At 39.6% G+C, this 16,614-nt stretch overlaps 1 protein-coding gene across 1 annotated transcript in view; it reads right to left on the bottom strand.

Annotated features, from left to right (window-relative positions):
- The window catches only part of camsap2b (calmodulin regulated spectrin-associated protein family, member 2b), a 95,601-nt gene that overhangs the window by 19,583 nt on the left and 59,404 nt on the right, over positions 1-16,614 (bottom strand). Inside the window, exon 7 of the mRNA XM_056260313.1 lies at positions 802-941. Within this exon, the coding sequence (XP_056116288.1) occupies positions 802-941 (140 nt within the window). The remainder of the gene's footprint in view (positions 1-801; positions 942-16,614) is intronic.

Raw genomic sequence — 16,614 nt, 5'->3', positions numbered from 1 at the left:
CCTGCTGAAATTCCCTGTAATACTCCAAGTGATCACTCATTCATGGTCTCAAACTAAAAAAGGATATTCAGTGGAAAAATCAACACAGAAAGTGCCCAGATTCTGTATCCTAGAAACCATACAAAGTTTTCAACACTGAACCAAGTGGGAAACATGCGTCCTACTCATTGTGTTGAAACATCTGAGAAAACTTCAGATACTAAATCATACCAGGAAAAACAATCAATACAATTTTCCACTGGTTAGTCAGCTTACATATTATAGTCTTCAGTCTTAACACTCATCATATCATGGCCACATCGTTTAAAGGGATAGTTTACCCAAAAACGGTCATAATTTACTTATTGTCATGTTGTTACTAACCTGTATGATTTTCTTTCTTCTGTGGAACACAAAAGAATATATTTTGAAGAATGTCAGTAACCACAGAAGAAAGAAAGTCATACAGGCTTGGAATGACATAAGCATAAGTAAATGATGACAGAATTTTTATTTTTGAGTGAACAATCCCTTTAAGAAAGCACAGATCTCCTCAATAAGTCACACAATTTGAGGTTCATGTTTGTAGAATAAACGGTGCAGGCCAAGAAGTTTAAAATTTAGAGTTAGGGGTTTGTTCAAACTCTCATACTCTTAGTATGTTGAACAGTAATAGTGATGTAACATTAAATATGTGCAAAAATAAATGCAAGAGATGTGGAAAATTATATCGATCAAAATAAATCTATCAATCAATCTTTCAGTAAAATGGTATCAGTAAAGAGAAGTGAAGAAGTGCTGCACGTGGACGTCAGGCTTTACCTTGATGGTGCTGGAGGCGTACAGCATATCCTCCAGGGTGAAGTGACAGCAGTTGCTGAGGTTTTCCCTGCAGAACTCCTGGATCAGCTGGAGATTGTACAGACTGTCAGCCAATGACATTGTTTCTTTGATACAGATATCTGGATAGGGAGGGAACAAACCACATAACAGCCAATGATGTTATGAATTAATCTGAGGCTGAGACAGAACACAAGTAGAAGCCAATGGAGTCTTTGAGGGCGGGAACAGAATGTGTGATGTAATAAACAGAATCCTCCGAGTCACGGGGTGGGGAAATGTTTGAATAACTGCTCCTCTGTTCTCTCTCAAACTTCCATTCACGCACTCCTACTCACTCTGTTTATTCCTTTCACTCATTTCTTCTTCCACCCTCATGTACCCACATTCGTATCAAGAATTGGTAACACTTTATTTTACAGTGTCCTTGTTACATATGTTACATGTACTTACCAAAGTAATAACAATAAAGTATACATAAATACATGCAACTAACCCTCAACCAAACTCTAATCCTACCCTAACTCTATGGTAAATACATGTAGTTAATTATTATTACTCAGCACTTAAATATATAATTACACTGTAACTATGGCACCTTAAAATAAAGTGTAATCCAAAAAATTAACACTTTTATCCAGCAAGGATGCATTTAATTGAAAATAATTTTTATTCATTAAAGAATCCTGAAAAAAATTGATCACGGTTTTCACTAAAATATTTCACTAAAGTATAATCAGCGCAACTGTTTTCAACACTGATAATAATATGAAATATTTCTTGCACAACAAACCAACATATTAAAATTATTTCTGAAGGATCATGTGAAATTTTTTTGTAATACTTTTTCACAATATTACAGTTTCACGAGTTCACACTTACATCAATTAAACAGAGTAAAGATTATGCGTATTTGGCGTGCTGTCCGGGGGGAGGGCTCCGAGCTCGGAATTTTGCCCGAACCCAGAGTACTCCCCCCGTTGTTGTAAGAGTATTAGGACTATAAGTGAGGAGATGGGGTGGTGGAGGGATGCTGTTAAACTGTCAATGAACGGAGGTAAGTTTGCTGTATATATACACAGCGCTTAACTCGTTGATTAAGCACCACTCGTGTCTAATTAGGTTTGATTATCTGAATGTGCTCCACGTGTGTTTAATTAGGTTTAATTATCTGAACGTGCTCCTCCCGAACTTTGTTAATAAAACATCATTTTACTATATTTCTGATCAAATAAATGCAACCTTGGTGAGCATAAGAAACTTTTTTTTAAAACGCTTTAAAATCTTACACCAAACAGTGTAATCGAGAGGATTTTGTAGTACAACTTATTTTCTTTTAAGCAGAGTTTAAAATAAAAAACCCTGCCATTATATTAATAAGTCACTTAAAAAAAAAAGACAGAGACAGTGTCCTTCAGCTGACCCTGAATATTTGAACGTTGTAATGCTCCTGTCATGAGGGACTTCAAAGAGAGTTTAGTGGATAACGTAGTTTTCCTGATGCTGTTTGTGTGTGTATGTCTGTTATCTACAGGGCCAGAGTATGGGCAGAGTATTTTGTTGAGGGTTTATCTGTACTGGCCTCTGTTAGAGGGTTTGTACTCAACAACACCTCTCAATGAAACAAAATGAAGACACACACACTTCTTTCTGACTAAAATATTGTAGTCTTATAGGCCAATTTCCAGGAAAAGTCTAGTCTACACACTACACAATAAACTTTAGCAGTCTTAGTACAAGATTAGAAAATCACTCCTAATTGTGCAGTTTAATGTCAGAGATGTGGTCTAGCAGTGTCATGTATGGTTGAGGCAAAGATACCAAAATACAAAATACAAAATAGACAGATGACATGGAAAAACCAACTCATAATAACGTCTCGGTAACGTATGTAACCCTCGTTCCCTGAAGGAGGGAACTGAGACGTAGTCGACGTGTCGACTGATTGGGATCACGCTTAGGGAGCCTGTCATCTTTGAGTACTGTTAAAATGAGCCAATGCACATTGGTGTGCGAGATCTGCATCTCACACTCCGCCCCGCGGCGCGAGTATAAATACGGAAGTGGATGCACGCACCAGTTGTTTTTCGCTGAGGAGACGAGTGGAGCCCGGAGTCAGTGGTGGTCCAGAAATAGTGGCGATGGGACTACGGTCCATTCCCTCCTTCAGGGAACGCAGGTTACTAACCGAGACGTTCCCTTTCAGTCGCTCACGTTCGATGTAGTCGACGTGTCGACTGATTGGGATCCCAATTAAAACGCCACTAGTGCTGCCACCTTCCAGTTCCTAGACAAAAACCTTCTGATCCCCCCGCATTATTTGAGGCGGAGATGGGACAAGGTTTAGGCCAGGGAAGTCACTGCTGTTCCACAAGACCACTGGGAAAGCGTTCTTTTTCGTTGGAAAGGAATACGATGCGGAAGCCACATCATGCCCGAAGGGAGTTAAAGGGATACTCCACCTCTGGGAAGATGAATGTGTATTTAATATTGGTCATTTATATAGTAGAAATGTGAAATTATTTTTGAAATTGAAGCATTCTAGACTGAGAAAAGGCAGAAAATGTATTTTTTACTCATGTGGCTGAAAGACAACAACTCCCAGAATGCACTAGCTTTGCTGCCCTTACGAGGCCACTCCCAAACCACGCCTACCGGTTACAGGCGGCAGAATCCGAAAAATGGATACAACTAGGCTTGCTTTGATACATCGTGAGTTATTTGATACATTTCCATCGAAATGGTGCTAAATTGCGTTGTACCAGGATGTACTAGCCTAATGTATTTAACACAACTTAGACTTTTACATTAAAAATATGATGCAAGGCAGGACCATGTCAACAGAGTAGCTTATGGCGCTTTTCCATTACCAGTACCAGCTCGACTCGACTCGACTCGCCTTGGCTCGCCTCGACTCGGCTCACTTTTCGCTCCGTTTTCCATTGCAGAAAGTACCGCCACAAATAGTACCCGGTCGTCATAGCGACGTCTTTCGTTCCTCGTTGCCCCATGAAGCTCTCGCTGGATCCTCTCTTTGGCAACCAAACAAAGGAATGTCTGCACCTCCTCGTTTGACCACGGCGTATTCTTCCGAGTTGCCATAATAATAGTAGTAAGTTTAGTAACTATCTCTGGCCAAACTATTTAAAAATGGCGTGGTTATTCTGGATACTCCATCTGGCGCGTGCAATGATGACGATGACGCAGTGAATAGTGACGATTCTCTCTGATCAGCAGTCGGCATTGTTTTCACGTCACATTTTAGTATCGCCTTAGCTCGCCTCAGCTCGCTCAGAACCTCGCCGGAGGTGGTACGAAAAAAAGTACCCGAAAGCAGGTACAGGTACAACTTTTACACAGTGGAAAACCAAACAAAGGCGAGTCGAGTCGAGCCGAGGTGAGCTGGTACTGTGTAGTGGAAAAGCGCCATTAGTAGCTCTGCATATGAACTATCATGAAATCACTATTTCTCTAAGCTAATAGCCTACATTCTCTAGGCTAATCCATACTCTAGTAACACTAAAGGTTTATAAAAAGAACCACAGCCAATGTGAGTTATAACTTTTAATTAAAAAAATAATTAATATTAACACTTTTACACTCAAAGCTCTGCAGATTCAGCGATCTCGTCCAGAAGAAAATGGCATCGCTGAGATTCGCGACAGCAATAGGACTCTATATCTGTTTCCATCGGCGCACAGCGAGAGCACTGACACCGCCAGTCCGCCCCAGCTTGAGTCTGGCCGGGCTCAGGTCTCGCTCCGGCCGCCTCTTGTTCCTCCATCTTCCGCAACTGTTTATCGCTGTATTGCGGCTCGTACAGCTCTCGCTCCGGCCGCCTCTTGTTCCTCCATCTTCCGCAACTGTTTATCACTGTATTGCGGCTCGTACAGCTCTCGCTCCGGCTGCCTCTTGTTCCTCCATCTTCCGCAACTGTTTATCGCTGTATTGCGGCTCGTACAGCTCTCGCTCCGGCCGCCTCTTGTTCCTTCATCTCCCACAACTGTTTATCGCTGTATTGCGGCTCGTACAGGTAGCCGCGAACATCAGATTCTCGCAACAGATCTTCGAAATCCCCTTCTGCCATTTCAACTTCAAAACTATCTTCCGCCATCGTGATTAGCCTACTATACAAACTTTTTACACAGAGCAATAGCCTGTTAGCTTAGCTTCTACAGAAAGATGGCTGACACTCTCTTTACATTCTGTGAGTGAGATCCCGCCCCATATGGGCGTGGTGAAAACATGCGGAACACTGGCTGTAGTCTTCAGCCTCTGGCACAAAAATCCTCCGATGACGCAAAATGACGATTTTTGCGTCATCGGAGGATTTTTTCCAGACTAAAAATTAATTTTTCTCTCATATCAGGGGGATATGAGGGGGGGAAGCACGGTAATTCGAAAATACTACTGGTTTTCTACTGATACAAAGCTTAATGCTAAATCCTGGAGTATCCCTTGTGGAGAATACACATATGGACTGGGCGGATGACCGGGCAGTACAATATATGGAATGTCACTGGGGTGGCTCCAGCCTATGACAGGGGGCAGACTCAACCGGACAGTGACAAGACACGGGCTTGCCGCAGGTAGCAGTACCGTGGAAGAATACACATATGGGATCGCCAACATATGGACCCAGCCTAACACAGGTTCCACCAGTGCATACGACTGATAGGCCTGGCTTCGGACATTCCGCCACGTCCGTTGCCGAAGGGTATGGACGAACTCGACAGGGTTCGGCTAAAAAGGGGAAGTCACTGGAGCAAGAATTGCGCACGTATCCAGTCCATAGGAGGGGAATGGCGCAGCAAGCCGACACTTCGAACCGGGCTTACAGTGAAACTGGCTTCATGTGTAGAGAGCCCACGGGAAGCAGTGGTTTGACACATAGGCTAGTTCTCTCTCAGGTGGGCACGTGCATCTTGGGAATCACCAAGATAAAGGCAACCACATGTAGTGGGCCAACCTCTGCTTGGGAACAGCCTTTCCTTCTGCTGGTCTCCGTAACAGACAAGAGCTGGTCTGACCTGCTCCATCTCCTCCCCGACTTTAGCACAGTTGCGTGCAAGAAGGCTCACTGGGGAACGCGGGGGGCCCGGGGCCAGCTGTGGCCAGAGTTTTTTCTGTGTCGATATCCACTCAGACAGAAGAAAAAAACAACTGGTGGAGGGATGAGTCCGGAGGGACAACAGATGTAACTGTGCGGCCCTGAAGTGGTCCCAAACAGCTGAATCTCCTGGGGACAGAGACTCTACTCTCCCTGGTCCATAGGCTGTCGTGAGGCTCGTCAGCAGCACGATTGAGTAAGCCAGAAGTAATAAGTGGAATGAAGCGACCTCAGAAGCTTCTGTCTCCGAGGAGGAAGTGGCTGGCGAGTTGTGACATGCGAGTTAGCGCAATGGTCGCAATGTTTTCTTTTCAGACCAGTACAAATTCGCTGAGTAGCGTTCTCAAAGCGAGATAAACTGCGAGCAACTCGAGGCAATGGATGCCAATGCAGTCGGAGGGCCGCCCAGACTTCCGTTACGGCATGCCCTTTGTACGTGGCCCCTCAGGCGGTATTGATGGACAATCATTCTAAGGACCGTTGGCCCAGAGAAACAAAAAGTCTGTTATGGACTGAGGGTTTGGCGGCAGGCCAAGGTGCTTTCACATGCATCCCACCTCAGGCCGTGAAGTCAGTGCTGAAGCGGTCTTCATATGGTGGAAGCCTAGCGGCTGCGTCTACCATATGCCCCAGGAGCCTCTGGAGAGTTTCAGTGGGACCCTTTCTCACTTCTATACAGCACTAACCACCCACACGCTCTTTTTCAGAGATGTGGTGGACCGAATCCATCTCCAAACTAGAAAAGAGATCCTCAGCCCGTGGACGAGCTTACTCTTGAATCCCAGTTGACCTGAGGACCCAACTGGCTATGAGCACTTGAAGGTTAGGACTTAGTACTGATACTTCACACCTTTCGAACGCATGAACACAGGATGGCCTGTGGTGCGGAAGGATAGAGATCAGGGGCCGTATTCACAAAGAATTTTATCTTACCACTAGGAGTACTCCTAAATCGCACTAAAATATTTTAGCTAGGAGTTTTCTCTTAAAAGTTATTCACAACGCCTTTCAGACCTACTCTTAGTAAGGAAAAATGACAACTCCTAAACTAAGAGTGAGTCTTCGTTGCTATGGATGACGTCAATTCTAATGCACGAGCTTCCTCGCAATGATCACGGTGATTGGTTGTTAGATGACAGGGCCATCATGCGGAACATAACACAGACGCAACAAATCATGGAATTACGACATCTAAATATGTCTGTGTCCTACACTAAATAATAATAGTAATGTTATCGAAATGCATATATAATGACATGTTTGTGCAGGCCCCAGTGAAGTGTAATTCTAAAAAGGCAGAGAGAGAGAGAGAGAGAAATCTCGTGAATTCAATTAAATTAAATCAAGGTAGCCTAATACCCCAATGAAAACCGCCACTTGCCTAATAATGAAAAACGACGCTTGCATTAACACTTGCTTGGTTAATTGACATCCTATTAGCCTAAATAGACTACTTAAAGCAAGGCAATGTTGCTCCTATTGAAATAATGTAATAGTTGAATGACGGTCGATTATGAAGTCGCCAAAACGGAAAAGAAAGCCCAACTGGACGCAGGATCAGTTACTGCTGCTGGCCCAGTTGGTGCTGAAAAAAAAAAAAACATAATAAAAGGGAAATTCGGCACTGGGATATCAAGCAAAACTAAGCGTGAGAGTCGAGACATGGGAGAGGATTTGTTTGCAGATCAATGCAGCATTCCCGCTTGTGTCGCGGACCCCGGACGACTGCGAGAGGCGGTGGTATGCGCTACAATCCTTTGTGAATAGGTCTTAGTGAGTTAGGAGTCCTCTCGACTTCTTTTAAGCTGTCCCAGACTTAGGTGCTACTTTTAGGGCTAAAATGCTTCGTGAATTACTCTTAGTGAAAAGAATTAGGAGTCCTAAAGTTAGGAGTGACACGCCCATTATTTTTAGGAGTTGCTCCTAAATTCGTCAGTTAGGAGTAGGGTTGGGTATCGGTTGGGTTTTATCCGATACCAGTACCTACTCGGTATTTTTTAAACGGTTCCGGTGCTTAACCCTCTGGGGACCAGAAACGCGCCGGCGCGTTTTGCCGTTTTTTTTCACATAGCAGAAAAATAGACTTAAAATACTCTGTTGATTTTGATCGTACATATAAGTGTTATACATCAATCGATCCTGTTAATTGTCTATTATTTTTCTGTATACTCACAATAAAAACAAAGTTTTGTGCTTTTTGTCAAATAAAGAAAAATAAACATGATGCGAGTTTTGCCTTCTCTCTGTCAGTGCAGTCCATTCTGAAACACGTCCGAAAAATTAACTCTAACTCTGCAAATACTTGTCATACAGGCACGAGAGATTTTTCTTTATGAAGCTTGAATTCTCTTCTTTTCAATGAAGTAATTTATATAAAAAACAAATATTCTCAGTTTATGTAATCTGTATGAAAAGAGAGTGCTGTCAGAATTTTTTTCCCCAGCTCATTACACTTCATTACGCGTTAATCTGACACGGCCACGGAGGACGCGCGCTATTCAAACACAAATGTTGAGGCAAGCCATGACAATGCCCACATCAGCCGTTCCACCGTGGCGGTAAAATGTGGGGTGTATTTTCTGCCTTTTACCGCTAAGAGGCGCTACAATCATAGACTCTGAAAAGTGTTCGTTTATTCTTTCTAATGCGTAATCTACCGCGGCTCATTCAGAGCGATTGAAAGCTGATAGCAGATGAATTCAACAAGTGAAACGTAGTTAAAATAATTCATAATCACAATACTGAAATTAGGCTACTGAAATGAAATTGAATAAATAATGAAAACATAAAACATTGCGATAAAAACATTTACAGACGTACAGACGGTAGCTCGACCCGAGATCGAATCTCAATGTAGCATACATGTTGTTAACCGATGTTGGCCAACAGCGTTTATATTTTACCTTCTTGATGCTTAAATAGCTAACTGTTTATAACTGTTTACTTATTTAAAGGCAAGAGTTTTGTTTAATTATCATTACAACATAAATTTGCTACATTCCTGTAGAACCGCAGCCGCTGCACAAAGGACATAAACTGATGAAGGAAGATTGTCAGCCGATTGCATCAGAAAATGAAAATGAAGAAGCTCGTCTTTAGTCTGCTAAATTATTGTGTAATGTAAAAGAACACTAAAATTACTTAAGTTTGAAACCAAGTTCGAACATTTCAAGGTTTAAATAAAGTGTCGGGACAGTTTTTTTAAAATTTAAAACAGGGTTGCATCGGGTTTAGAGTTTATTTCTTTTGCGATGCAAAATAAGAAACACTAGGCTAATCTTATTCTTGCGACATTTTAAATTTGTATTGCCAAAGAAATGACAGCTATATTAAACAATTAAAACAGTAGGCCTACAAAACGAAAATTGTCCAAAGCAACATAATTAAATTAAAACATGCGTTTTTCTTTGCCTCTCTCGCGCTGAATCTCTTTTTAACAAGTTTATTTAGTCTCCCTCGCTCTCCATATGAAAGAGGAACATTAACACCTAGGCCTATTGTCCTGCGCGCACGATACAGCACTGAACTGTCCCTCCAACCCCCCACAGGCTATCGGAGTCTGAGGCTGATTTAACACAAAGAGAAGTCGTAATTCACACTTAAATCGCTATTCTAGACAGTGTTGATAATGAAGGAATTAAATGATTTAAGTTACATGTAGCCTAGTGATATTTCTGTCATAAAAGTTTATTACTAAATATTTCATTATTTCAATAATTGATGAAATAAAACTGGTTTGGGCCAGCTTTTTCCAAGCAAAACTAAATATAATCTGAAAAAACGCATGTTAATTTGTTGTCATGAACAAAATGTTCAACTCAATATTAAATTCTACAGGGATCTTTGGATCCTTACAACCAGGCATGCAATTTGTGAATTAATTTTTTTTTTTTTTTTTTTTATTCAAATAAATATCGAACCACGGTGCTTCGTGGTAATGCTGCTAAATTAAATAACATGTATAGAATAATTATGAACTTAAATGAAACAATATCGCAACATTTCGACAAATACATTATTTGATCTGTTTTTACATTTTAATTCAGGACGATTTAGCCTACATTTAATTAGAGCGAGATTTTCACCCTTGTCTTGTCATTTTCTCATTGGGAAGCGCTTACATAGGCTACATGTTTGAGTAGATCCTCTGTACCTCTCGTTTTCATATGGATTACATAATCAGATAACATTTATTAGCCTGAATATTTAGACATTTAAAGGCTTTAGACATAGCCGATTTCTTATAGTGACTGAGCTGAAGTGGCTTTCGGTTCATTTTTGTGACGCGCAGTTCCCAGAGACAGAGAAGACAGATAAACTTTTGTCGTTAGCAAAAGTTCGAATAAAACCCGACTTTAGAAAAATGCATAGGGCCACTCGGCGTGGTCTGCCAAAACACTTAATTATAAACTTCAATATTTCATTCAAAATAATCTCAAAACGCTTTGTGAAATTTTGAAAAGCCGTGCATGCATTAAGGCCACTTGAACTAATGAACAACTGAAACGCTGGTTTTGATTTTATTGTTTGTCGTTTAAACGTGCTTGTTGCATATCTCTATTTTATATTTGATATGGTCTATTGGTGAAGTAGCCTATAGCATTGATTACTGTGGAGGGAGAGGTGTGGGGATTCAAATAATTCAGCAGAAGCAGGGATATTTAGACCAGAAGGAAATCCCCGTCCCCCCTGGCAAATCACACTTTACTTAAAACCATGTTTTTAAAAACTCTAGGTTGTAGGGAATCAAAAAAATAATAATAATAGGCCTAATAAAAAAAAAATATATATATATATATATATAGGCTATATATATAAAATTACTTTTTTTACAGAACTGCTTTTGAAATTACGATTGGTAGCCTCGTACGATTGGTACTAGAGCCCGACCGATATGGATTTTTGGGGGCCGATGCCGATATTAGGGAGTAAAAAAAGTCCGATACCGATATATCGGCCGATATTATTTATGTGTATATTATAATACAGTAGCAATATTATTTATGTGTATTATAGTACAGTACCAGTCAAAAGTTTGGACACTTTCCTATTGGTGTGTACAAACTTTTGATGGGTACTTTACACAGTATAAACAGAATAAATATATTTTATAAACACGTTTTGCAATGATCACTCAAATGTGGTGATCAAACTCTTGTGTGACACAGATATGTAATGGAGGCAGGGGGAATGATAGAATGAGAATTATACAGTTGAGCTGTAACCAAACTAGTTTGCATTGCATGTTATATTATATTATATTCTAAATACTGTTGCATAATCTTCACTAACGACTTTGTCTTTTAATTTAGTCATAACTTGTAGCCTATCAATAAATATATAAAAAGTGTCACTGACAAAACCTTATTATCTTCTATTTTTAGTCTTAATTCCTCTAATCTCTACCAGTGGAGGAAGAACTCAGATCTTTTTACTGAAGTAAAATTAATAATATCATAATGAAAATGTTTTTAATTACATATGTACAGTACTTTTATACTATTTTAAATAATTAGTAAGCAAAATGTACTAAACGTGAAACTAGGCTACTCTTAATGCAAAATAGCCCTATATAAAGGGTTATAATTATATAAATTATTGGAATATTGCTTGATGTTGTAACGTAGCGTTATAGGCAGAATGAGCTTTAACACTGTGTCTACACCGGACGCGGCCGTTATTGCTCGTCGCAACAGCTGTTTACCATAGATGCGAGAAAGCGCCCGAGACAAAGCAGAATCAGTTTACTGTCGGAGATATGACGCTCGCGCCACGCATTTTAATCAATGTTTCATCAACCAATTGCCTGGATTTTAATAAATTAGAAGTAAATATAGCAGACAATATAATCAGGACTTCTCAGCTGCGCGCTTGCAATAGTCACAACTCACAAGCTCACACAATACGTGACAGAGGCTGGTAGCAGAGAAATCAATTCTGTGAATTCCACTGCGCAAATCACAAGTAGGCTACTACCCACCGGATGAAGAAGGGTTGGCTCTCAGTCTCCACAGGCTACATAAAATATTCATTTAATTTTATTTTATTTTTCGTGTTCGCATTTATGAGGAAAAAACAATGTTACAGACGCGACAGTTCAGCACTATACGGACGTGAGCGCTCTGAAAGCGGCACTAAAATATGCTTTGAAACTTTCACATAGACATCAAACAGAAAGCACAAAACCTTTCGTTTCAAAGTGAATTTCGTTTTGTATTAATTGTATCTTAATTTTAATCAATGTTTCAGCAACCAATTGCCTGGATTAAAGAAGTAAATATAGCAGACGATAGATAATCTCGACACGGAGGCGCCTGCGGGTGAACTGGAGCTCGTCTCATGAACCGAAACTCAGCGTATAGACCTGAGAATTGAAATATATCTATATTGAAATGTCTACTTTTAAACAGAACAATTCAAAACGAAAGACAGACAGACTTATGTAATCGAATGAAATGTGCATTTCTCTCTGGCGCGCGTTCACTGAAGATCGCGAGTCAGCATCGTCAACTTCATCTTTGGCTGACACTGACTGAAAACACTTGTTTATTAATAAACAATTAAAATGTCTCCTTGCTATATTTGTTGTATTCATAATCATTACTTTTGCCAGTTCTTTGTGACACCTTTTAGGTGCTTTATTGGCAGCGCCACCCTTACATGAATCACCGCACCGCATTTTTTAAAATATTCATTTATCGGCCATTATAAATGCCGATACCGATAGTTTGGAAAATGCCTAATATCGGCCGATAATATCGGCTCGCCGATATATCGGTCGGGCTCTAATTGGTACAGATGCAAAGTCGTTCTGTTGGATACTATTGTTCCTTAGTGTAAAATGGAAATGCATGGTAATTTTATTTTATAAATATAAGCAAAAAACTGTATGGTGTAACAGAGTTTTAGAGCTAGACAAATCTCTCTGCATTAATAAATATAAAATTTACAGCAGACCATGTTTGATCGGGATTTGAACCCGTGTCATCTTGATGATCGAACCGTAAGTTCTACCGCTCGGCTATGAATTTTCTCACTGAGAAATGCCCAAACGTTTGTTTCTCACATGAGTGAGAAAACGTTTTGTCGTTAGCCTGTGAGTGTAGGCCTACTTTAGCCTACATGAATAAAAGTAGACCTTTTACAGTTTTAAAAGATGATATCTTATCTGTATGACCAACAATTACGCAGTAAGTTCTTTTAGCTGTTATGAGAAAAATAAATTCAAATGAACGCGCCGCCGCGTTTGTCAAACTCTAATTCAACATGCCAGAATAAAGCCAGATTTTAGAATAATGCATAGCCACTCGGCGTGGTGTGCCAAATTACCCTAATTATAAACTTCAATATTTCATTCAAAACCATCTCAAAACGCTTTGTGACATTTTAAAAAGCCGTGAATGTATTAAGTCCACTGGAACCAGGATCGTAACTGAAACGCGCTGCATGTCTCAATACAGGAGCAGAAGCGCTGGTTCAGATTGTATTGTTTGTTGTTTAAACGTGCATGTTGCATATTTAAAAATATTTGTTTAAAAATAAATGTTTGTTGTAGGCTTATTTGCAAATTACCATAACTTGTAGAATTTCATCCTTACTGTTAATTGACATTAACCCCACTTACGTTTTGATAAATGTCCCTTTGCGCCACCTGGCGGTCATTTCGCGAGCGACTTTGAAATGCGACTGGTTTATTTTTATTGTATTGGTCTACTTTAAAAAATAATACTTTATAAGACATTTATGGGAAAAGACTATTTTCTTTTCAAGATGTTTCCAACTGTAACTTTGAACCAATTCTGTAGAATGGCCCATCCGCATATTGCCTTGGCAAACAAAAAAATGTTTTTCACAATTTAAAACAATCTATTGTTTTATGTGAATGATTAGGAAGGATGATTTTCAGATCATTTTGAAGCAAAAACTCTAGGCGACAACGTACATTAGTCGAAAGTCTTGTGGACACATATTTAGTATGTTTTTTGTGTCCTTATGTTTTTTCAATAACCATGCATAAACAATATTCTCTCAAAAATACAAACGTGTACATACATGTTGCTCACACATTATGGTAGCCCTGTTTGTGCTAAATAGAGTGTAATTTCACCTGTGCCATTAATATGTTTATAAGCAACTGAAAAAAGCACAAATGTCAGAGCATGTCAAAACATCTCAAGGACCCCAAAAACACCTTGGTCCCCAGAGGGTTAAACGGTTCTTGAAACGGTACTTAAGAAAAATGAAACCGCACACACTTTATCAAAAAATAATACCCTTTTATTTACAGGGCCAAACTGGACACAATATTAACTTAAATCTTTAAACAATATAAATACAAATAATAATAAAACCAATATAAAATAAAAATTCACATTTACATAATATCAAATAAAACAATATTGTATCAAACAATGTAATAATATTGGAGATTAATAGAGATTACTAGCAGGCAGAGCTGCCAACTCTCACGCATTGACCGTGAGACTCACGCAATTGACCCTTTTCACACGCTCTCACGCACGCCACACATCCATTTTCTCACGCAGAGAAAAATCGCGGACAAAGAGGACACTGACACCGACAGACAAGACAGAGAAGGTTACTTTTGATATGGAACAAATCCACAGCTGTCAGATTCTGTCAATATTTTTACGAGATTCACACAATAAATAAAGTTTTGGCTCTTTGAAATGTGACAGATCGCTGTAGCGCGTCAGTTCAAACGGCACGTGATACAGCAGCCTACAAATACAAATCCACTGCTTCTTAGCTACGCAGCGTTGAGTGAACCTATGAAAGAGAACATCTCTGGTTACTGGTGTAATCTATGTTCTCTCAATAGGGAACGAGACGCTGCCAAGCTCCTCGCGCTGCCGACCAGCTTCCTTTTTCGGCAGAGAAATCTGAGGAGCAGATGGCGCGCGCGCGCCAACATAATATGACGACGTAAGTGCGTCGAGGCGGCGCCCGCGCCATCAGCCAATGAATTGGCTTGATTCTATATGGATTCAGACTATCGGCACACCCAGAGGGCGTTCTGACTAGAGATGCACCGATTACAATTTTCTAGGCCGATCCCGATTCCGATTTTTCCTTGAGTTTGACCTGCCGATACCGATTTTAGCCGATTCCGATTTCATTTTTTCAAACCACTTTACAGCACACACAAATATTTATTTTCTATCTTCTCTTTAATAGAACATTTTGCATAGAAATTTTTTTTGAAAAGATAATCGCTATAAAATAGAACTATATAAATTACTCCTGGTGTGGGAAATTCACACACATATAAAGTGCAGTGTTATGGAAGAACCATTTCCTTTTCACATCCAATATCCAACTAAAAAAAATTTAGGTCCCACTTTATATTAAGTGGCCCTAATACCTGTGAACTTACATGGTTACTAGATATGTACTTAGTATGTAACTACAGTGTAAATACACATTGGTACATAGTATTTACAACTGTAATATTTGTGTAACTACACATATGTAACAACCCACGGAAAGGTATGTGTAAGTACAAATGTGTAACAGGACATTCGTAACAACACTTTTTCCACTACAGTAAGTACACATGTGTAACAGGCATTATGTAACTACATTTTGTAACAACAATATGTATTCACACAAGTTGTTCCACTTCCACACGCAGTCTTCCATACTGTAGTTACCAGTTAAGAACACACTGAAACCATGATGATTCCTATGTGTATACCATGTATTTACTATATGACCGGCAGGACTTATGTTGAATTACAGCTAAAGTTTTCCCTTGTGGTACCAGTGTTCTTACATGGTAATTCCTCAGGAACTCTGCACTTGATACAATGTGTTAAACTGTCATAACTTACATGTATTATGCAAAACCCAAACCTTTGTGCAACTGTACTAACAGTGTACTAACATGGTAAATCCTCAGGAACTGTCCACTTAATATAAAGTGTAAAACGGTCATAACTTACTGTGTATTATGCAAAACCCAAACCTGTGTGCAACTGTACTAACAGTGTACTAACATGGTAACTCCTCGGGAACTGTCCACTTAATATAAAGTGTAAAACGGTCATAACTTACTGTGTATTATGCAAAACCTAACCGTGTGCAACTGTACTAACAGTGTACTAACATGGTAACTCCTCAGGAACTGTCCACTTAATATAAAGTGTAAAATGGTCATAACTTACTGTGTATTATGCAAAACCCAAACCTCTGTGCAACTGTACTAACAACAGTGTACTAACATGGTAACTCCTCAGGAACTGTCCACTTAATATAAAGTGTAAAATGGTCATAACTTACTGTGTATTATGCAAAACCCAACCTCTGTGCAACACTGTATTAACAGTGTACTAACATGGTAACTCCTCAGGAACTGTCCACTTAATATAAAGTGTAAAATGGTCATAACTTACTGTGTATTATGCAAAACCCAAACCTGCGCAACTGTACTAACATGGTAACTCCTCAGGAACTGTCCACTTAATATAAAGTGTAAAATGGTCATAACTTACTGTGTATTATGCAAAACCCAACCTCTGTGCAACACTGTATTAACAGTGTACTAACATGGTAACTCCTCAGGAACTGTCCACTTAATATAAAGTGTAAAACGGTCATAACAGAGACCATCTCAGCAAACCCAAACCTCTCATAGTTTTATTAACAATAGCATTAAAATATAT

The sequence above is a fragment of the Rhinichthys klamathensis genome, unplaced genomic scaffold (genome assembly GCF_029890125.1).
Source record: "Rhinichthys klamathensis goyatoka isolate OS25496 unplaced genomic scaffold, OSU_Roscu_1.1 h1tg000008l_1, whole genome shotgun sequence".
Lineage (NCBI taxonomy): Eukaryota > Metazoa > Chordata > Actinopteri > Cypriniformes > Leuciscidae > Rhinichthys > Rhinichthys klamathensis.
The sequence above is the reverse complement of the archived record's forward strand: the minus strand, read 5'-3'. Positions and strand labels throughout refer to the sequence as shown.